The sequence below is a fragment of the Thalassophryne amazonica genome, chromosome 14 (assembly GCF_902500255.1).
Source record: "Thalassophryne amazonica chromosome 14, fThaAma1.1, whole genome shotgun sequence".
Lineage (NCBI taxonomy): Eukaryota > Metazoa > Chordata > Actinopteri > Batrachoidiformes > Batrachoididae > Thalassophryne > Thalassophryne amazonica.
This window is the reverse complement of record NC_047116.1, coordinates 71,749,255-71,772,425: the sequence shown is the minus strand read 5'-3', so window position 1 is coordinate 71,772,425 and position 23,171 is coordinate 71,749,255. Positions and strand designations below refer to the sequence as shown.

The 23,171-nt window shown below is 43.8% G+C and overlaps 1 protein-coding gene across 1 annotated transcript in view; it reads left to right on the top strand.

The window, feature by feature from the left end:
• Nucleotides 1–338: 338 nt before the first annotated feature.
• The window catches only part of LOC117524088 (nebulin-like), a 267,815-nt gene continuing 244,982 nt past the window's right edge, over nucleotides 339–23,171 (top strand). The window contains 6 exon segments of the mRNA XM_034185819.1: nucleotides 339–425; nucleotides 1,133–1,237; nucleotides 1,538–1,617; nucleotides 14,879–14,935; nucleotides 21,760–21,867; nucleotides 22,196–22,303. Coding sequence (XP_034041710.1) covers nucleotides 1,558–1,617; nucleotides 14,879–14,935; nucleotides 21,760–21,867; nucleotides 22,196–22,303 — 333 coding nt within the window. The 5' untranslated portion in view covers nucleotides 339–425; nucleotides 1,133–1,237; nucleotides 1,538–1,557.

Here is a 23,171-nt window from a genome sequence, read left to right as displayed (position 1 = left end):
ACGATCCAGCAATGTCAGCTGTCCTCTGCCATTATGTAGCCACCAAATAAACACCCTCAGACTCTTGGCTGACATCAGACCTTTTGTAAAACTCTGATTGCTTAGATGTTTGTTTAATCCGACAGCAGGGTGGTTCCTCAGCAGTTGGGTGAAGTCAGTTCTTGAGACTCCACCACTGTTGCCCCTCGGCCTTCCTCATAACTGTGCTGCTGATGCATTAGCATCAACAGGTGTTCTTTTCTTGAAAGGATCACTTTGGTATATTTAGATGTTGAAACTGGAGCATACTGGCCTGTGATTGGCTGTGCTGGCCACATGATAACCCGGGTAGACCCCGCAGCTGTGTGCTGTCGCCCAGCGTTTCTCTGGAGGGAAGCTGGGGTGGCTTTGACAACTTGGGAGACCATTAAACTCTAAAATAACTGGTAAGATAATTCACAAATATCTATATTTTCTCCTCTCTGCATGGCCTTCCATCTACTTGGACATCTATTTTTTGCAACCTCTGCTGCCGTCCTGATCCTGGAAGACAGTTGATCAAGGGATAAGGAGTGTCAAGGCTCTGCTGCACACTGAAGGAATCTAAAACAATTCACAGGTGTAAGCGTACAGTGAGATCCATCCGGGCCAACGTGTGGATGTTCCTGAAGTTTCAACAGCAAGCTGAATGTTTTATTAGCATTTAAATCTCCACAGCTCTCCAGTGAATTTGTCCGTATTATACCTTTCCTGTTCCACATGCTAATTTTTAGACAACTTCTTACTTAAAAAATAATAATAATTTAAGAGAAGGCAGCCAGGTGCTAAAAACAGTAGTTAGTATGTCATCCTATATTTAACCTGCAGCCTCAGAAGGCATTGCACCGTGGTTAACCAAACGGAGTCAGCCTATCAGGCTGTGGCATTGGCTTACATGACAAATAGCTGCAGCTCTGTGGGGCAGCTGTTGGAAGCCTTCAGCCTGGGGGGCCACAGCTCTGAGTGGTGACGGTGTGGCAGGTGGGGGCACGGGTTGGTGTCATACACTAGGTCAGACAGGCCTGTTAGAATGCACAAACTAATCCTGTCATTTTTTTTTGATACATTCATACTCTTTGTGAGGTGTTTGACCTGTTCTTATCACTTTGTTTAGGACTGAGGCACCTCACAGTTGGCTGTCAGTTTGCGACCGTAGCGGATGGCAAGTGAGGCTGTTTTACTGTAAAGTTGCTGGACATACTACGGCAATCGTTCTCTGGTATGGAGCGCGCTTTGGTTTGACATCATATAACGGTGCTTAATATTTGTAGCATGTGCTTGTTAAGTCTCATTTTATGGAGCTAATGTGGGTTCAGTGGCGATGGCTGCTAAAACTTTGGCTTTGTAATCTGTAGTACGTGTTCTTTGAAATTGTGATTTGATATCACCGACATCATTTTATCATTGTTGTGAAGCTGTTAGATCATGTAATGTCCTTGTGGATATGCTGCTCAGGTAGTTTGCTGATTCAGGGAACCATAAGTCATGAATTTCTGACACTGTCATGTGCTCTGTGTAGATCCTTAAAACATCAGAAACATGATACAAACGGTGGAAGAATATGAGGAGTATGAGGAGTATGAGGAAGAGGTGGAGGAGGTAAGTAAATGACTATTCAGTGTGAAAAGTACATTATCATTGAAACTCAGGCTCGACCACTGTAATGAAATAGGCCACAAAGTGTAAACATTGATGGTGCATTTATATGTTCAACATTCTGAACTTTTTCTTCACATGCTAAAGTTAATTACTGATTTCAACAGAAGTGTCATTAAAAAATTTCCAGTTATTATTTCAGTAACATTACACAGCTTTGTGTAATCTACAGAACGTGCAGATTCAGTGGAAGGCCCTATGAATAGTTAAGTTACGTAGGATGGTCAGCAGTTCAGGGAACAAGTCATCCATGTCTCTCCATGGATCCTGTTTCAGAGACACCTCCCGATGTGGTTTAAACCCTGGACTGAACATAGCAGCCAACTGTAAATCAAAACTGAGCATAAAACATACAAATTTGTGCATTTTCGTGTTTCCAGAAATTAGATAGTAACTATGTGAGGTCTTGTATTGTGACTAACCACATACAGTAACTCCACTGCCCCATATAATGGATGTCCCCATTTCAAACAATTAACAAACAAGTGGTTTTGGCTGAATAAATTCAAATCCATAAACCACTTGTTTTACCTCGCCCCCTCTGCAGGCTGCAGCACAGCGTCTTCTCCATATCAAAACAACTGCCATCAAACAAACCCACTGTTAATGTCCATTTAAATTCTCAGCACATCTGGCTTTTGTAGTTTAAAACTGCAAATTTAGTGTTTTTCCCCATTTTACTGAAACAGCACACTTAATTAACATAATTGTCTCACAATTTGATTTTAGCAGAGTCAAGTTACTTTAACTGCTACAATTGTCCCTGTTTTAGTTTAAATAATGACAAAGGTTCTACATGAGGTTCCAGTTTTCAATGATTAATGTGTACAGCTCCTCACAGAGCAAATTTGGACAAATATGGCTAGAGATATTTTCCTAATCCAGGTCCTCCCGGACCCCTAATTTACACATTTTTGCATCTTTCCCTGTTCTGAGAAAAAAGAATTAGCTCATGCAGATTTGCTCAGCCGATCGAGACCTAACAGATACCAAACTGAGCCCATCACCTGTGGATGGTGGTGACAGACACAGAAAGCTAGGTGCAGGTTTGGGGTCCCTGAGGATTAAAGTTAAGTAATTTTACTGGATTTTTATTCCTGTTGTCCAACACAGGAAAAATAAAAAATATTTTTAATAAAAAAACTGTAAGCATCTGGATTGTATATCAGCACTTAAAATTAGTCCTCAAATTGTAATGGGGCCAAACAAACAAACAAACAAACAAAAAACGAAATAACAAAAACAAACAAAAAAAGCCATCACGACATCTTTAGCCAGGTGAATGCAAAGTCCAACAAGTTATTATTATTATTATTATTATTATTATTATTATTATGCACAGATTTTTGCAGAAGGCATATGTCTGCTTAAAGCTTTATTTAAAAGTAATTTTGCAGAACTTTAGGCAGCACTAAAATATTTAATATGAAAAAGTTAGAGAAGTTGAGATGCTTATTCAGATTATGATGAAATGGTTTCTCATAGCACATAATCTGGGGATTCTTTGCCTTAATTGTCCCTCATCAAGTTTCACATTATTTGTTAATTGGCATTCGTTACCAGTCATCAGTCATTTTTATAGATTGTTGTGCATTTGACCTTCAGACAATCAAATGAAAATAAAACTGTTTAAAATGTGTTTTTGGTGGAACTGTACTGGATGGATTTTCTGTGTATTACTGTGTTGTTGAAGCTCTCCACGCCAGTGTCCAATGGAAGAGTGAAAGCAGAAGGCTAACAGCTTAATCCCATATTTCCTGGTGAAATAGGATTAAAGTTAGCCTTGTATTTGTTGACACATGATCCAGATATGTATGTTATAGGGGAGGGTGAATGGTGTTTTGCTGGAAAGTGCCCAGCAGCCAGCTGTATAGGATATCAGGTGTATTAAAAGATTTACTATGCTCAAGGTAAAGATGTAAATCCTGTGGGTGGGGCTCTGTTACACACTCACCAAATCAATACGTTCTGATTTCACGAGCACTTTCATCTACACTGTGGAGAACATTTGCATTGTTCTGGAGTAAACGTAGGATGGCTCCTTATTTAATCTACAGAATGGAGAGAAACATAGGAAGAACAGGTGTTTTATGAAAAACAGATAACTTTAAAAGTTAGCACGACCTGTTAAAATTCTGCTGACTCTTCATAATCAGTGTTTGGTTATTTAACTCACATTACTTTATTGGAGATTTCTATGAACTGCATAAATCACTATCATGGTTTACCTTTTTTTTTTTTTTTTTTTTTTTTTTTTAATGTCAACAGTAACATGCTGGAGGCCACAGTCCATTCGAGGTTACAGAGTGCCCCCCAGCTGGCATTCAGGCAAATTTAGAAGAGGACATCTATGGCAGATTGGCAGCGAGATAGAGAAGCAGAGTGAAAGATAGCGAGGGCAGAGGGACAAGAAAGACGAGCCACAGTGCTGAGAATCACACTGTTTCAGTTCCACACAATTTCAATTTAGAGAGGATTTTTGATTTTATTATCATTTTTGCCCCCGTTATTGTTCGATAAGACTATTGTTTGATAGTGTTGGTGTGATCCACCTATGGTTCTCTCCTGTCTGAGAGATTCAGATAATGGAGCTACTTACAAATGTTGATCAGTCTGATTGAAATGATTTTTCTCTCAGCTCTGGTTATTCCAGGATGGGATTGAGGATTTATAAATGTGTTCTTTGAGGTGATTAAAACATCACACGGATGGCCTTCAGCTTAGTGTGGCTGTGACAGTTTCATTCTGCATGTAATTCAAACAGGCTCCACTCAGACGTGCTATTCAGGGAGCAGTCTGCTGTCTGTTAGTTACTGTCCTCTTTGGTGGTTGACAGCAAATCACAGTTTCAGCTTTTGATACAGAAGACATACATGTGGACAGACATACAGTAGTATTCAGAATAATAGTAGTGCTATGTGACTAAAAAGATTAATCCAGGTTTTGAGTATATTTCTTATTGTTCAACATTTTTTTAATTATTTGACCACATACAGCAACACATCCAGGTACAACCCCAATTCGAATGAAGTTGGGACATTGTGTAAAATATAAATAAAAACACAATACAATAATTTGCAAATCCTCTTCAACCTACAGTAGTGTTCAGAATAATAGTAGTGCTATGTGACTAAAAAGATTAATCCAGGTTTTGAGTATATTTCTTATTGTTACATGGGAAACAAGATACCAGTAGATTCAGTAGATTCTCACAAATCCAACAAGACCAAGCATTAATGATATGCACACTCTTAAGGCTATGAAATTGGGCTATTAGTAAAAAAGTAGAAAAGGGGGTCTTCACAATAATAGTAGCATCTGCTGATGATACTACAAACTCAAAACTATTATGTTCAAACTGCTTTTTTAGCAATCCTGTGAATCACGAAACTAGTATTTAGTTGTATAATCACAGTTTTTCATGATTTCTTCACATCTGCGAGGCATTAATTTTGTTGGTTGTTTTTTCACTAGTAAACAAGATTATGCTTGTTTACTAGTGTGCTTGGGGGTCATTGTCTTGTTGAAACACCCATTTCAAGGGCATGTCCTCTTCAGCATAAGGCAACATGACCTCTTCAAGTATTTTGACATATCCAAACTGATCCATGATACCTGGTATGCGATATATAGGCCCAACACCATAGTAGGAGAAACATGCCCATATCATGATGCTTGCACCACCATGCTTCACTGTCTTCACTGTGAACTTTGGCTTGAATTCAGAGTTTGGGGGTCGTCTCACAAACTGTCTGCGGCCCTTGGACCCAAAAAGAACAATTTTACTCTCATCAGTCCACAAAATATTCCTCCATTTCTCTTTAGGCCAGTTGATGTGTTCTTTGGCAAATTGCAATCTCTTCTGCACGTCTTTTATTTAACAGAGGGACTTTGCGGGATATTCTTGCAAATAAATTAGCTTCACACAGGCGTCTTCTAACTGTCAGAGCACTTACAGGTAACTCCAGAATGTCTTTGATCATCCTGGAGCTGATGAATGGGTGAGCCTTTGCCATTCTGGTTCTTCTTCTATCCATTTTGATGGTTGTTTTCCGTTTTCTTCCACGCGTCTCTGTTTTTTTTTTTTGTCCATTATAAAGCACTGGAGATCATTGTAGATGAACAGCCTATAATTTTTTGCACCTGCGTATAAGTTTTCACCTCTCCAATCAACTTTTTAATCAAGCCACGCTGTTCTTCTGAACAATGTCTTGAACGTCCCATTTTCCTCAGGCTTTCAAAGAGAAAAGCATGTTCAACAGGTGCTGGCTTCATCCTTAAATAGGGGACACCTGATTCACACCTGTTTGTTCCACAAAATTGACGAACTCACTGACTGAATGCCACACTACTATTATTGTGAACACTCCCTTTTCTACTTTTTTTTTACTAATAGCCCAATTTCAGAGCCTTAAGAGTGTGCATATCATGAATGCTCGGTCTTGTTGGATTTGTGAGAATCTACTGAATCTACTGGTACCTTGTTTCCCATGTAACAATAAGAAATATACTCAAAACCTGGATTAATCTTTTTAGTCACATAGCACTACTATTATTCTGAACACTACTGTATGTGCACATGTGCACGCTCCAGTGTGACAGAAACAACAGAAGAACAGACACTTTATGAATGTTGACACACACAGGGTGAGAGTGAGCAGGCAGACACAGCTAGAAGACACTCAGAGAACGCACACCTCCAAGGCCACATATTCACCACCACCAAAATACCCACTTTCACTTACAGTTAACATCAAGCATTAGGTCTTGTTTCGTCACAGCTTGAGATTATGAGATGAGATTTATTGTCATTGTTATTACACGAGTGCAACAATGAAATTACATTTACACTCCAATTACCTCAAACAAAATACAGCAATTAATCCACAATTATTACTAGTTTACCGTAATAATGGCACATCAGAATTAAAGACAACGCATATACATTTGACATTGTTTATGTCTGTTGTGTGGGCCGCCAGAAGAGGAGGTACTGCTGGCCCACCACCAGAGGGCGCCCTGCCTGAAGTGCGGGCTTCAGGCACGAGAGGGCGCTGCCGCCATGGACACAGCCGGGGGTGACAGCTGTCGCTCATTACCTCTTGACAGCTGTCACCCATCTACTCAACATCATCTCACTCCATAAAGACCAGACGTCATCTCCACCTCGTTGCCGAGATATCATACTTCACTGGAGGTAATATCCTCAGCCGTTTTGTAATTGCAATATTTGTATATTGTGAGTGTTTGCAGGAGTACCAGTTCCTCCGTCGGTGGAAGCTGTGAGAGCACTGAAGGCACGCTTTTCCCCTGAGGAATCTACAGTACTCTGCAAGTTATTGAGTGAGAGGTGGAGGTGGCATTCCCACCGTTGTTGTTACTGGGTGTACACAGACCCACACTTGACTGTCTTTGTTCTTCGCCAGCAGTACCAGATCCGACAGTCGGGGACGGTGATCACCTGGGAATTCGGGACTTGGCGGCTCCAGTATTCACCAGGTTCTGGGGCAGCGGAAATCGTGTGGTTCCGGCTCTTCTTAGGACAGACGTCTTCTATCCTCGAGCCTGCCCACACGTCACCTTTGTGTATTGACTGTTATGATATTCTGAGATTGTCTGTATGTTCGTTGTGCACATTCACAACATTAATTTGTTATATTTTGGCTCATCTATTGACCGTTCATTTGCGCCCCCTGTTGTGGGTCCGTGTCACTACACTTTCCCAACAGGATATCTCGGCCAGCGTCATGGACTCCGAGGGGCGTCACCCGGCTGTTGAACGACCAATGGGAGAGCAGGGAGCGCAGGCGTCTGCAGGAGACGTGATTGGTGAGCTGCAGCACATTCTCACCGCCTTTATGGCTCGGTTGGATCAAATGACTGAGCAAAACATCCTCCTGAACCGCAGGGTGGAGGCTCTCTCCGCACAGATGGCGGCGAGCGCTCAGGGCGCTGCTGCAGCTCGTCCTCCTGCCGACCCTGTGCAGGATATAAACGTTCCAGTGGTGGTTCAACAACCCCTCCCACCATCCCCTGAAGCATACATAAGCCCTCCTGAACCGTACGGAGGTTGTGTGGAGACGTGCGCGGATTTTCTTATGCAGTGTTCGCGCGTCTTCGCACAACGTCCCGTCATGTATGCGTCAGATGCTAGTAAAATAGCTTATGTGATTGCTCTGCTTCGGGGTAAAGCACGCGCCTGGGCTACGGCACTCTGGGAACAGAACTCACGGTTGTTATCAGTATACACTAGGTTTGTGGGGGAGTTCAGAACAGTGTTTGATCACCCTAACAGAGGAGAGACCGCTTCAACCGTGCTGCTGTCAATGAGACAGGGACGCGAGAGCGCAGCCGCTTATGCAGTCAACTTCCGCATCGCGGCTGCGAGGTCCGGCTGGAATAACGTTGCGCTCCGCGCCGCCTTCATAAACGGACTGTCGTTGGTTCTGAAGGAGCAGCTGGTAGCTAAGGAGGAACCGCGGGATTTAGATGGGCTTATCGATCTCGTTATATGGTTAGACAATCGGTTGGAGGAACGCCGTCGAGAGCGAGGCGAAGGACGTGACCGGATACGTGCCGCCCCTCTCCCTTCCGGGTTCGAAAAGGGGCCGCCCTCCCCACGCTCCACAGCCGCAGCGCTTTGTGGGGCAACAGCTCCCCCTGCTGACGTTGTTAGGGAAACGCACAGGGCCAAAATGGGGAGGCTGATCCGTGGAGAGTGTTTTCTCTGCAGCTCAACTGAGCACACACAGAGAAACTGCCCCAAACGGCCAAAACGACAACACTCGCCCTTAGAGACTGGGCTAAGGGGGGGTCAAAACATTCAAGTGAGACACACACAAATTGCCACACGACTCCCAGTCACAATCCTGAGCGGGGATTTAACCCTTCAAGCCCAAGCACTGGTGGACACGGGGTCAGAAGGGAATCTGCTAGACAGCAGATGGGCAAGGGAGGTAGGGCTCCCTCTGGTGGCGCTTCCTTCGCCGTTGCAGGTGCGGGCACTAGATGGCACCCTCCTCCCTTTACTCACACACAAGACACCACCAGTAACTCTGGTGGTGTCTGGAAACCACCGGGAGGAGATTGAGTTTTTTGTAACTCCTTCTACCTCCCGCGTGATTTTGGGCATCCCATGGATGTTGAAGCACAATCCCTGGATTGATTGGCCGTCTGGGGTGGTGGTTCAGTGGAGCGAAACCTGCCATCGGGGGTGTTTAGGATCCTCGGTTCCTCCTGGTTCACAGGCTAAGGAGGAGGTCAAAGTCCCTCCCAATCTGACGGCAGTGCCGGTTGAGTACCACGATCTTGCTGACGTCTTCAGTAAGGATCTGGCACTCACCCTTCCCCCGCACCGTCCGTACGATTGTGCCATTGATTTGGTTCCAGGCGCTGAGTTCCCGTCCAGCAGGCTGTACAACCTCTCACGAGCTGAGCGCGAATCAATGGAGACCTACATCCGGGACTCATTAGCTGCCGGGCTGATCCGGAACTCCACCTCCCCGATGGGGGCAGGTTTCTTTTTTGTGGGCAAGAAAGATGGCGGACTTCGTCCATGTATTGATTACAGGGGGCTGAATGAGATTACGGTTCGCAACCGATACCCGTTGCCATTGTTAGATTCCGTGTTCACCCCCCTGCATGGAGCCAAAATCTTTACTAAGCTGGATCTTAGAAATGCGTATCACCTGGTTCGGATCCGGAAGGGAGACGAATGGAAGACGGCATTTAACACCCCATTAGGTCACTTTGAGTACCTGGTCATGCCGTTCGGCCTCACCAACGCCCCCGCGACGTTCCAAGCCTTGGTTAACGACGTCTTGCGGGACTTCCTGCACCGATTCGTCTTCGTATATCTGGACGATATTCTCATCTTTTCTCCGGATCCTGAGACCCATGTCCAGCATGTACGTCAGGTCCTGCAGCGGTTGTTAGAGAACCGACTGTTTGTGAAGGGCGAGAAGTGCGAGTTTCACCGCACGTCTTTGTCCTTCCTGGGGTTTATCATCTCCTCTAACTCCGTCGCCCCTGATCCGGCCAAGGTTGCGGCGGTGAGAGATTGGCCCCAACCAACAAGCCGTAGGAAGCTGCAACAGTTCCTCGGCTTCGCTAATTTCTATAGGAGGTTCATTAAGGGCTACAGTCAGGTAGTTAGCCCCCTGACAGCCCTGACCTCTCCAAAAGTCCCCTTCACCTGGTCGGATCGGTGTGAAGCCGCGTTCAAGGAGTTGAAACGACGGTTCTCTACTGCGCCAGTTTTGGTGCAGCCCGACCCTAGCCGCCAGTTCATGGTTGAAGTGGACACCTCTGACTCAGGGATAGGAGCCGTGCTGTCCGAGAGTGGAGAGACCGATAAGGTTCTTCACCCGTGTGCCTACTTTTCACGCAGGTTGACCCCGGCTGAACGGAACTATGACGTCGGCAATTGAGAACTCCTTGCGGTGAAAGAGGCTCTTGAGGAGTGGAGACACCTGTTGGAGGGAGCGTCTGTGCCATTCACGGTTTTCACTGACCATCGGAACCTGGAGTATATCAGGACCGCCAAGCGGCTGAACCCCAGGCAAGCCTGCTGGTCACTGTTCTTCAGGTGTTTTGACTTCCGGATCACCTATCGCCCCGGGACCAAGAACCAGAGGTCAGATGCCTTGTCCCGGGTACATGAAGAGGAGGTCAAAACTGCACTGTCGGATCCACCGGAGCCCATCCTGCCTGAGTCCACTATCGTGGCCACCCTCACCTGGGACGTGGAGAAGACCGTCCGGGAGGCCCTGGCACGGAGCCCGGACCCAGGAACAGGTCCGAAGAACCGTCTGTATGTCCCACCAGAGGCCAGAGCTGCAGTCTTGGACTTCTGTCACGGTTCCAAGCTCTCCTGTCATCCAGGGGTGCGAAGGACCGTGGCAGTTGTCCGGCAGCGCTTCTGGTGGGCGTCTATGGAGGCAGACATCCGGGAATATATCCAGGCCTGCACCACCTGTGCCAGGGGCAAGGCAGTACACACAAAGGCCCAAGGACTCCTCCAGCCGCTGCCGGTGCCTCATCGCCCCTGGTCCCACATCGGCCTGGATTTCGTTACGGGCCTCCCGCCGTCCCAGGGCAACACCACCATCTTCACGATAGTGGACCGTTTCTCCAAGGCGGCCCACTTCGTGGCCCTCCCGAAGCTCCCAACAGCCCAGGAGACAGCAGACCTCCTGGTCCACCACGTTGTCCGTCTGCATGGGATACCCTCCGACATCGTCTCAGATCGTGGTCCCCAGTTCTCCTCACACGTCTGGAGGAGCTTCTGCAGGGAACTGGGGGCCACCGTGAGCCTCTCGTCCGGGTACCATCCACAGACGAACGGACAGGCAGAGCGGGTCAACCAGGAACTGGAACAGACCCTCCGCTGCATCACATCCGCGCACCCGACGGCCTGGAGTAACCATCTGGCCTGGATCGAGTATGCGCATAACAGCCAGGTGTCTTCGGCCACCGGCCTCTCCCCATTTGAGGTGTGTTTGGGGTATCAGCCCCCGTTGTTTCCCGTGGTGGAGGGAGAGGTCGGTGTGCCCTCGGTCCAGGCGCACCTGCGGAAGTGCCGTCGGGTGTGGCGCTCCGCCCGCTCTGCCTTGTTGAAGGCCCGGACGAGGGCGAAGACCCATGCAGACCGCCGGCGATCCCCGGCCCCTGCTTACCAGCCCGGGCAGGAGGTGTGGCTTTCCACGAAGGACATCCCCCTCCAGGTGGACTCCCCGAAACTCCAGGACAGGTACATTGGCCCCTTCAGAATCCTCAAAGTCCTCAGTCCTGCCGCAGTGAAGCTCCAACTCCCGGCTTCACTGCGGATCCATCCGGTTTTCCACGTGTCACGTGTCAAACCTCATCACACCTCACCCCTCTGTGCTCCCGGACCGGCGCCCCCTCCTGCTTGGATCATCGACGGGGGGCCGGCTTGGACGGTGCGCCGGCTCCTGGACGTCCGTCGGATGGGTCGGGGGTTCCGATATCTGGTGGACTGGGAGGGGTATGGACCCGAAGAACGCTCCTGGGTGAAGAGGTGCTTCATCCTGGATCCGGCCCTCCTGGCCGACTTCTACCGCCGACACCCCGACAAACCTGGTCGGGCGCCAGGAGGCGCCCGTTGAGGGGGGGGTCCTGTTGTGTGGGCCGCCAGAAGAGGAGGTACTGCTGGCCCACCACCAGAGGGCGCCCTGCCTGAAGTGCGGGCTTCAGGCACGAGAGGGCACTGCCGCCATGGACACAGCCGGGGGTGACAGCTGTCGCTCATTACCTCTTGACAGCTGTCACCCATCTACTCAACATCATCTCACTCCATAAAGACCAGACGTCATCTCCACCTCGTTGCCGAGATATCATACTTCATTGGAGGTAATATCCTCAGCCGTTTTGTAATTGCAATATTTGTATATTGTGAGTGTTTGCAGGAGTACCAGTTCCTCCGTCGGTGGAAGCTGTGAGAGCGCTGAAGGCACTCTTTTCCCCTGAGGAATCTACAGTACTCTGCAAGTTATTGAGTGAGAGGTGGAGGTGGCATTCCCACTGTTGTTGTTACTGGGTGTACACACACCCACACTTGACTGTCTTTGTTCTTCGCCAGCAGTACCAGATCCGACAGTCGGGGACGGTGATCACCTGGGAATTCGGGACTTGGCGGCTCCAGTATTCACCAGGTTCTGGGGCGGCGGAAATCGTGTGGTTCCGGCTCTTCTTAGGACAGACGTCTTCTATCCTCGAGCCTGCCCACACATCACCTTTGTGTATTGACTGTTATGATATTCTGAGATTGTCTGTATGTTCGTTGTGCACATTCACAACATTAAATTGTTATATTTTGGCTCATCTATTGACCGTTCATTTGCGCCCCCTGTTGTGGGTCCGTGTCACTACACTTTCCCAACACCGTCATCTGAATTGAGGCTAAGTGGGCGAAGGCTGCAGCAGGAGGGCAGCGCTGCCCAACTTATCTATATGTTCATAAAATTTTATCAACATCCATTCATAACTTTTTGAGTTCAATATTGTAATATCTTTAACATGCTTCTGGATCCCGTATTCAGATTATCTTCTGGATCAACTCAAACATTATACAATTATTTCCAAGGACATTGTTCATCTACTCACAAAATTTGATCACAGTTCAAGTTAAAGTTGAAGTTTTTTATAAATTAAATATTTATGGTTACAACCTCTTCTAGATCCCGGATCCGAAATATAATCTGGATGACTAAAAAAATTACATAGATTATTTCCTGGAACATTATTCATCTACTCACAAAATTTTAATAAAACTCATTATGACTAAAATTTTGAATTAAATGTGCTTAAAACTTCTTTTGGATCCCAGATCCAGAATATATTCCCGACCAAATCAAAAATTACATATATTATTTCCTAGGACTATCTGCTCAAAAAAAATTTTTTAAGTGAAAGTTCATTATTAGTATGTGTTCAAATTATATAAATGTTCCTGAAGGCTTAAACATCTTCTGGATGCTGGATCCAGAATACGTTCCTGATTGCCTCAAAAATTACATGAATTATTTCTTGGGATGTTAATAATCCTTCTTCTTCTTATGGATTTCCGGCAGGCTGCGTGCCAGTCAGCGCATTGCTGCCTTTCACTGGCAGACCATGACTACTACACTCTACTCTCAGACTATGCTGCAAGCCAGAGCGAAACACAAAATCCATCAGGGCATTGTAGACCTTGTGCTGATGTGCAGACGGATCAAACAGCACTTTAATAGAAACAAACTCAAACCCAAGATCAAAAAGATGTGAAAAAAGAACTCTCCTCTGCTCAGAAAATCTTTTACACTCCATCAGAACATGAGGGATAGTCTCTTTCTTTGTGCAGGTTTCACACAATCCATTGTGGTGTTTACCAATTAGACATAGGTGAGCTGCCAGTCCACAGTGTCCTAACCTCAGTCTTGTTAACAGTACTTGCTCCCTTCTGTTATTCCCCCGGGTTGGGATGTTAATAATCCACTCGCAAAATTTGATCAAAGTTCATTATTAATAAATGTTTGATCTAAATGTTCCCAAATGCTTAAATCGTCTTCTTGATCCTGGATCCAGTATATGTTCCTGATTGCCTCAAAAATTACATAGATTATTTCTTGGGATGTTAATAATCCACTCGCAAAATTTGATCAAAGTTCATTATTAATAAATGTTTGAACTAAATGTTCCCAAATGCTTAAATCGTCTTCTTGATCCTGGATCCAGTATATGTTCCTGATTGCCTCAAAAATTACATAGATTATTTCTTGGGATGTTAATAATCCACTCGCAAAATTTGATCAAAGTTCATTATTAATAAATGTTTGATCTAAATGTTCCCAAATGCTTAAATCGTCTTCTTGATCCTGGATCCAGTATATGTTCCTGATTGCCTCAAAAATTACATAGATTATTTCTTGGGATGTTAATAATCCACTCGCAAAATTTGATCAAAGTTCATTATTAATAAATGTTTGATCTAAATGTTCCCAAATGCTTAAATCGTCTTCTTGATCCTGGATCCAGTATATGTTCCTGATTGCCTCAAAAATTGCATAAATTATTTCCTGGGATACTAATAATCCAATCACAAAATTTTGTCAAAGTTCATTATTAATACATTTTTTAACTAAATGTTCCTGAATGCTTAAAACGCCTGGATCCTAGATCCAAAATATATTAAAATATAATATAAAATATATTTAGGATCAAATTCAAAATACAATCTTCAGAACATTATCCATCTACTCACCAAATTTCACCAACATCCTCTCACATCATTTTGAAATGAATCATGTTGCCATGCATCAAACACTCATCTGCATCTTAGTTCCAGAATATGTTCTGGATCACCTCCAAAAATTCAAAAATAATTACTTTTTGATTATCCTGTTAACAGACAAATGCTACACTGCCTTCTTGCCTGTGATAATTACTGCTTATCTGCCTGTGGGGATTTTCCATGTCTGCCACTGCAGAAAATAAAGTTTATTAAATGCAGGTTAGAAATGTGTCATGAAGATGATGGTATGCAGTGAAGGAATTGAGTCAGGGAATTTGAAAGAATACACAGGAACCGCGTATTTACAGAATGCCAGAGCTGTGGAAAATTCACCCTCAATCCAGTACCCTGTGCTGTTTCTCCATAACCTGTTCTGGCAGTTTTAAAACCCCAGAGTGTGTCCTATATTTGTAGTATGTTGACCAGACAACAACGACGACTGTCTCTGAGCACAAGACTCAGTACTTGCAGGTAAAGTACCACCTCCTCGGGGACAACAGTTTGTGCAGGGTCCTGCTGCATTGTTTTGGTCTCCTTCCTCGTCTGCATGTCTTTATCAGCTGCTGGTTGGTTGGTTAGTTCAATGTAGCCTTCCATTTTCATTTTTAAATGGTCCATAACTAACAAAAGAATTTTATTATGATATAAATAATGTCATCATCATTTTCTCAGAAAAGGACTGAGTAACATTAAAGCATCACATATTTGTGCAGAAACATCTTTCACAATATCTGAGGCCACAAAGATGAGTTAAAAATGTTTATCAGTCTAAACCTCAATCAATTTATGAAGAATGTATAATAAACCTCAGGAACAAATCCTGGTGCAGTCGGGTCCATATGTAATGGGATAATGACAGCAGGTTTATAAATTTGTCTCTGTACTTTATCACGTATGAACCGAAATGAAACAGTCAGTGCCATGTGCTTGCAAAGTAGACTTTTAGCTTTAATTCAGTGGTTAACAAAAACATGGTGGCTTAGTGGTTAGCACTGGTGCCTCACAGCAAGAAGGTCGTGGGATCGCTTTCTGCCCTTTATGTGCGGAGTTTGCATGTTTTCCCCGTGTCTGTGTGGATTTCCTCCAGGCACTCCGGTTTCCTCCTACAATAATAATAATTTTAAAAAAATGAATAAACAAATTTTTACATTGTAAAAAATCTTCAAGGTCAAAGTCCTATTAGAAGTGGCTTTTCATAAGCTAAATTAGATGTAATCCCATGTCATCCCATGTGTTGGTTCATGCACTTGAATCAGCGTTTTTTGTGTTTTTTTCCAACTTTTTCAGTTTCTGAATTCTTTTTCTGATAATTTTCACAGAACACTGGTTATCTCTGCTATGCACAATTTGTCATTCGTTTTTGGGTCTTGGTTTCCGACTGATAACTAGAAGACAGACAAACAGGCCTAAAATTGGAACCTCCATCCAACTTTGGTGGTGTAGGTGAATCCATAACAGAAAAATGAGAGTGACTCAGGCACTTTTATCCAAGACATAATTCAAATGTCCACAAAATCCACAATCCGGATCAGACTTTGTCAGGCGATAGTGAGTGCCAGTCTGCACCTCACTTTCAAATATGAGAGTGATTGGAGCATGTTTGATTCAGATATAATCTAAAATATTTATTAAATGGGGTTTTCAATGTTAAATTTAAATGGCCACAAAATCTGTAATCTGGATCAGATCTGGATTAAACTGTGTCAGTCGATAATGGATACCATCCCACATAATGCTCTCAAATATCTACCAAATTTGATCTTTTTTGACAGTTATGATTTTTTGGAGACATTTGTCAGGACTGAACTGTTGTCCGTCATAATTACAGTGGGACAAAGTGTAGGTTTGGAGGAACAAAGTGCTTTGATTCCTCTGTAAGCAGGTTGAGGGTCACTAGACCACAGATGGTGCGCCACCTGATCACAGATTCCTCTATCAAATGCCTCATTGTCCACTTTCAGGGCCTCACAGCCCATTTTCTTAGCTTCTTATACAGCTAACAATTCCCATCAAGCCACTGCGACTCCTCTGGGTGACATTTAGAGTGTCCTCAGACATGAAGCAACTGGAGGAGGTATTTGACACTGTCAAGTCTGATACAATCCTCACCCTCCTCACCACCATAGATGCTTGTGGGGGAACCAGTTTAGGTGCTGAGCGCCCATCCTTGTGGCAGGGTGTACACAGTGTTACCAGTAGCAGGATCAATGCTGACCCTGACCTGACATTTAAGGCCCCGTCGCATTTACCACAAATGAGCTTGAATGAGCATAATTTAGGCCGAATGGGAAGAAAAGCCAAACTTTGAGGCGCAGTCAGAAGGGACAGACATTCGGACAGCTGTATATGAATGCGTACAACCACTTAGAATGTGAGCAGATCCCACCTCAACTGATTCATGCACAACTGTGGGGAGGTGATGGTCTAGTGGTTAAGGTGTTGGGCTTGAGACCAGAAGATCCTTGGTTCAAATCCCTGCCTGACTGGAAAATCACTAAGGGCCCTTGGGCAAGGCCTTTAATCCCCTATTGCTCCCGGTGTGTAGTGAGCGCCTTGTATGGCAGCACCCTGACATCGGGGTGAATGTGAGGCATAATTGTAAAGCGCTTTGAGCGTCTGATGCAGATGGAAAAGCGCTATATAAATGCAGTCCATTTAACTGTGTATATGCATACGACTGCAGTTCACACGTAGTTGGAACACAGTACCGACACCTAGAATGCTGAGAGAATGCACTTAGAATAGAAATAATGCACTCTGAGTGCCAGATGAATGCGGCTTTGTTTGCCACCCAGTGTCTCAAAGTCTGAAAGACAAACACGGGGGGAAGAAGGTGTGAGCCAGCGCTGTGTCTGCTCTTTTCACAAGACCTGCTGATACTGGATTTCGAAATACATCTAACATTTGGACTGCATTCATGTCATATGTGTTAGATCTGTCAATCGCTGCCCCCCACTCACCCATTCATTCACTCGCACGCACTGTCTGTTCAGCAGGACACTGTGCTGTCAGAATGAATATGTGCATCCCACAAATAATGGACTCCCTGCACTGTGCAATTGGACATTACAAGCGGCACTGCAGCAGTGGAGCAACCTGATGATTGAAGCTCACGGAGCAGCTGTGTGTCCGGCTGGATGGTGCACGTCACACTGCTGGACAGCATATCATATGGGATACATGTTTTGTGGTGGAGGAGGCATGTGCCGTCGGCACTTGGTTGATGTAACCATTTCATGGCGCTCCCACGATGACAGGGATTGTATCACAAGCTGTAGTCTGGCTGTTGTTTGTCCTGTGCTGTGAGACACATCTGGAGCCATTCCAAAGGTGATTTTCTGTTTTATTTATACTGTAATGGCTTGGCAATACAGTTGGATCATTATTCCTCCTGAAGACTTCGATGGTGTACATGACATAATATGTGTATTACAGCTGTGACACCCCGTTCAGCTGTGCTGGGCCGAGCCAAGCCTCTGAAATGCATCTGTTCTCTACATTCGGGCTGGCCGCACGACTGTGCCCGAGTGTTTGGAATGCACTCAGACTGCTGCTTCAACTATGCCCCAATGTACGTCGAATTTTCATTGAGGTGGCATTCGGCCTCTAGTGTGACGGGGGTATTACAGCTGCTCAGAAAGGATTAAAGTTAATTTAGCACCAGCACACTTTATTTCAGTATTTACTGAGTGAATCTGAAACCTATTCAGGGGTTTACATTTGAAAACTATTGAATTGTGGAAAATGAAATACAGAAAACATGCTGATTAAGAGCTGAACAGAGCTGTTTTCTTAATGTGCTAGCACATCAAAATTTCTGAATGCTCATAATCTATAATTTATTATTGTTGATGATAATATTGCATTATTTTAAAGCTGTACTTTGGTCTAAAATCATTGTGATGTCCATTGGTTTCCTCTTTATGCACCTTCCTACAGAGGTACTGCAGGACAACTGAAATAATTACTTTGTTTATATGATACATTAGTATTAGCAAGCACAGCACTCAGAAAAAGTTTGATTCATTTGTTTTATTCTGGAGCTCAGTGGACTTCCAGCCGCTCCAGTCCTTGGCACAGGACAGCGTGAAGACACAGTGCATGGTCACTGATCTGAATATCAGTGCACACCTTCCTGTTGTGAGAGGGTGAGAAACTTAAATGGACTCAAATGCAATGAGGCAGGAATGATGAAGAATTATTATTATTATATATATATATATATTATTATTATAATTATTATTTTTTATGGTGCGAAGTATATAGTAGATGTAGTGGAGACCAGGAGGTGAAGGCACTGGAGGACAGGTTGCAGGTGCAGGAAGTCAGGTGAGCCACTGGAGCTGGTGGTAGCTGCAGACTGCAAAAAAAAAAAAAGACAAGCACAAAAATTAGAATCACCAAAGATATCCAAACAGGAAAAAAACCCACACTGGAGTCAAGGATGCAAAAATAAGTTAAGACTAACCAGTAGACCAGTGTTACCACTCCGGAGACAGAATGATTTGGTGGCGTCCTCCTGTTCAGCCGAGGTGTAGGACACTGCTGATTGATGCAGTTGTGCCACAACCAAAGGTGGAGATGATGATCAGCTCCACTGTCAGGAAAAGCACAGAAAGGTGGGGAGAAAAGCAAAAAGGAGCCAGACCACAACATATTCCATTCTCAACTCTTGATATTTTGGAGTGAATATTTCTGTACTCAGAGCCTGACAGGCTGCTTCTAATGGAGCAAAACAGAGACTGAATGAACTTCCCGCTCCTCCTTTTTCTCAACTCACAACTTCTTAAATATCACTGTAACCCTGCATCAGGATTTTCACAGTTATTACTTTCAAAACAATTCACCATAAGAATAAATCTGCATTTCACACTACTGGGTCAGCTTTGCGATTAATCTGTGGTTCATACGCATGTGGAAACACCGGATGCACTCTGTGGTGTTACCATCACTTTAAAAAAAAATAGCTTGACAGTCGCAATGGATGACGGTAGCTAATGAAACCCCTGAATATATAGAATCATTTAAATATAAGTCATCACTTTTACAGGCTGTTTTCTTCATGAACATTTCTAAGTCACTGAATCATTTACATCGATCATAAAGAAATACTGTATAGTACTATGTGGTAAATCTGTCTGGAGTAGGCAGTTCTCATAAACTGAGTGACTGTACAAGAGTGAAGGAAGGTTTTGGCTTCTATGGCTGATTGGGAAAACTCCATGAGGGACAGATTGGCGACTCCAGCTGAGATCTGATCTGTTTTCTTATACAAACATCGCCCTCTGTGCCTTCCACCACCAAGATGCGCCACAGACAAACAATACACCATACAAAATAGATCCAGTTCCAGCCACAGAAGCCTATAATCTCCTCTGGGGCGTCCTGGTGGCTTTCCTCACTAGTATCCTTCTTGCACAGTGTTTGGGAATGGTCTAATCCAGTCAAATTTACCCTAGAGTACCATACTAATGATCAATGCAACTGAAGTCCAAGATATGTAGAGTGATGGAAATGTATTGATCAAGTATCACATATCAATTATGTATATCAATCTCCTGATTTGTCTTAAGAAAACTGGCTGTAAAAGTGATGATTTGTATTGTTAAACCTCTTCTATTGAAGCTGCACATTTGCACGACTAGAACATCTTGATTGTTTCATGTTATCTTCAGTGTGGTTACTACAGAGACAATAACTGTGTGTCTATCCATCTACTTATGGACCTCCCTGTATGAGAAGCTTCAAACAGCCAATTTTGTTCAGTCTGTCATTATTAAATGCTAAGTTTACATATATATCTGTTCAGTCGTTCTTTCAGAACATTATTGTTCCAAATGTAACTGAGCATATCTTTGTGGCCACAGTGGAATTCAAACAACAGACTTTTCACTCGCTACACCAAAGCATTCCAACGTCAGCCAAAGGGGAATTCCTCACGAGCCAAGCTAGTAGGACCATCTTTTCAATCAGGACTTCACCTTGTTACATTAAATAAGAGATCTGTACACACACACACACACACACACACACACACACACACACACACACACACACACACACACACACACACACACACACACACACACACACGGGTTCCCAGTGGTGTTACCTCCTGCACCTTCACACTGCATGCAGAACAGTGCGCTCACGGCTGTACTTCCTCTCTTCAGCTCATCCCTGCTCTTTGTCTTGATTTTCTCTCTCCTCACATCATCCTCCATGCAGCTTTGTCTTACTTCATAATCATGATGCCCTCTAACTTTCTGTCCTCCATCTACACATAGAATCAGATTTATTTATTCATATCCATGTTCATCTTGACGTGTGCAAGATCAGCCTCTGTAGGTGACTATTTGGAATAGCAGCCAGACAATAAGCACATAGGAAACTGTTGCCTCATAATAAATTTAACTATTATGTATTTGGTGAAGAATCTACAGCACAGATTTTAAATTCTTATTACCTCAAGTCTTTCTCCTGAGAGAGATAATGGACTTTCAGCTTTTTCAGACTCTTTATCAGCTGTCTCATTTTTGTTATTCATTGATTGTGGCTGGTAAATCGTGTCAGTTACAAGTGAAGGGTGAATTGATTGCCTCTGTTACATTTTTCCAAGTGGTCACAGAGAGAGAAAAAATTATACAGAGGGCATATGAGGTCTATAATGAGCACTCAAAATGCTATTGCATGTACATAAGACAAAATTGCTCCCATACTTTGGTTTATTTGTGCATATGCAATATATAAGTAACTAGCAGTGTACCCCGACATCAGCACCTGAATGTGAAATCATGTAGACATTTGTACACCTAGCACCAACCTGATATATGAATATTCTGTTAAATGCTCAATAAAACATATTTTAATGAAATGGATCAGAGGGCTGATACGTACAGTGCACGCTCTACATACTGCATTATAAATATATAAGGAAATACACATACTGTATTATGTAATGGTGATTTTGACTATGCATGACATCATCATGTGACTTTGGTGTGGCTTCATGATGGAAGTCATTCATACCAAGCAGTCACAAATATTTTTGCTTGCTTCTGCTCAAAGCCTTTGGTGTGATGTTTCCACTTGATGATGGTCAGTGATCATAATAAAAGCTCTGTTTCATTTTTCTGCTAAGGTTCATTCTAGTTGAGGCTTGACTCTATAAATATCTGTCTTTGTGTTTGACATCTGTTTTGTAAACAGATGGACTTAGTGAATATGTCCAATGTGTTCAAGACATCTGGCTGTGATATTTGGATAGATAACTCTTTCTGTTTGTCCCTATTCAGTCTGGCTTGCCCACCAGGACAGTCAAGAAGAAGGTTAAGGTGGATACTTCTAAGTTCATGACTCCATACCTGGCTCATAGCCAGAAGATGATGGAGCAGTACAGCCACGTAAGTTTTCAGGCAAAATCAGTAGTTCAACATATTATTTTCACTGATCCATCAATTTTGGTCTATTTTGGTAAAACGGTGGTACAGGTAGTTAGCACTGCTTTTTCACAGTAAGAAGCCAAACCTGACCTGCCTGTGTGGAGTTTGTATGTTATCCAATCCTCTCTAAGATGTTATTGCTGACTACTTCATCCCACAGACCAAAGACATGCGGATGATGCTAATATGTGGCTTTCAATCAGCTGTAGAAATGAATGTGTAATGGATTATTTCTGTTCTTTGTCATGAGTGTTTTGTAACTTTGTGTGGTGATTGTTCTCCCACATAGAATAAGTACCGTCATGCCTATGACATTTCCAGAGGGGCGCCCCCTGCCTTCATCACTGATACACCTGAAATGATCCGCATCAGGAAGGCTCAGGAGCAGCTTAGCGAGGTACTGTTGAGTCCTGTCTGTTTCCAAAAATGCAGTGTGAACATTAGTATTCAAGGCTAAAAGGTTAATTGTTATGTTTTAAGCTACTCTGAGTCAAAACAGAACCCCAGAAGCAGGTAGCTAGGAAACAGGAGTCATGGGCAAAAAACAAGGTGCTTTGATATTCCATATCGTGTTCCATATGTTGGTTGTTAATTGTGAATTGTTTGTTGTGAATCAAACAACTAGGTGAGAAACGGAAAGAAACAAAAATGACCATCAAAAACACAGTAGGTTGCAAAATACTTACATACTGGAGAACAGAGGAAGGTGTGGCTTAAATACAAACTCAACGAATAAAGAATAGGTGTAAAATTAGTAACGACGGAAAAGCCAGCAGGAAATAAAGGAACACACAGAGAGAAGAATAAAATGGACAACGCAACATAAATGGGTAAATAAAACCTGAACAAGAAATATAAAACTAAAACATGAAATGCACAAAATAAAAACACAAACGTGGAACTAGTAGATAACACGACACATGATAAACACTCAAAGATGAATGAACAGTGCAAATGAACAGTGCAAAAAACCAGAAACCTCAGTCAATGACTATACACAGAGGATAAACATGGAACCCAGACAGAATGAAGTTTTGACACGAATACAAGAACACAGAAGACAGCGAATGGGGAAGACATAAGGGCGCACAGACAGCAGACCACACAGCTGACCCCTTCACACACAGGAGAAAGACACCACACATAAAAATCCACGCACACACACACACACACACACACACACACACACACACACACACACACACACACACACACACACACACACACACACACACACACACACACACACCGAGACAGAAAGCCAC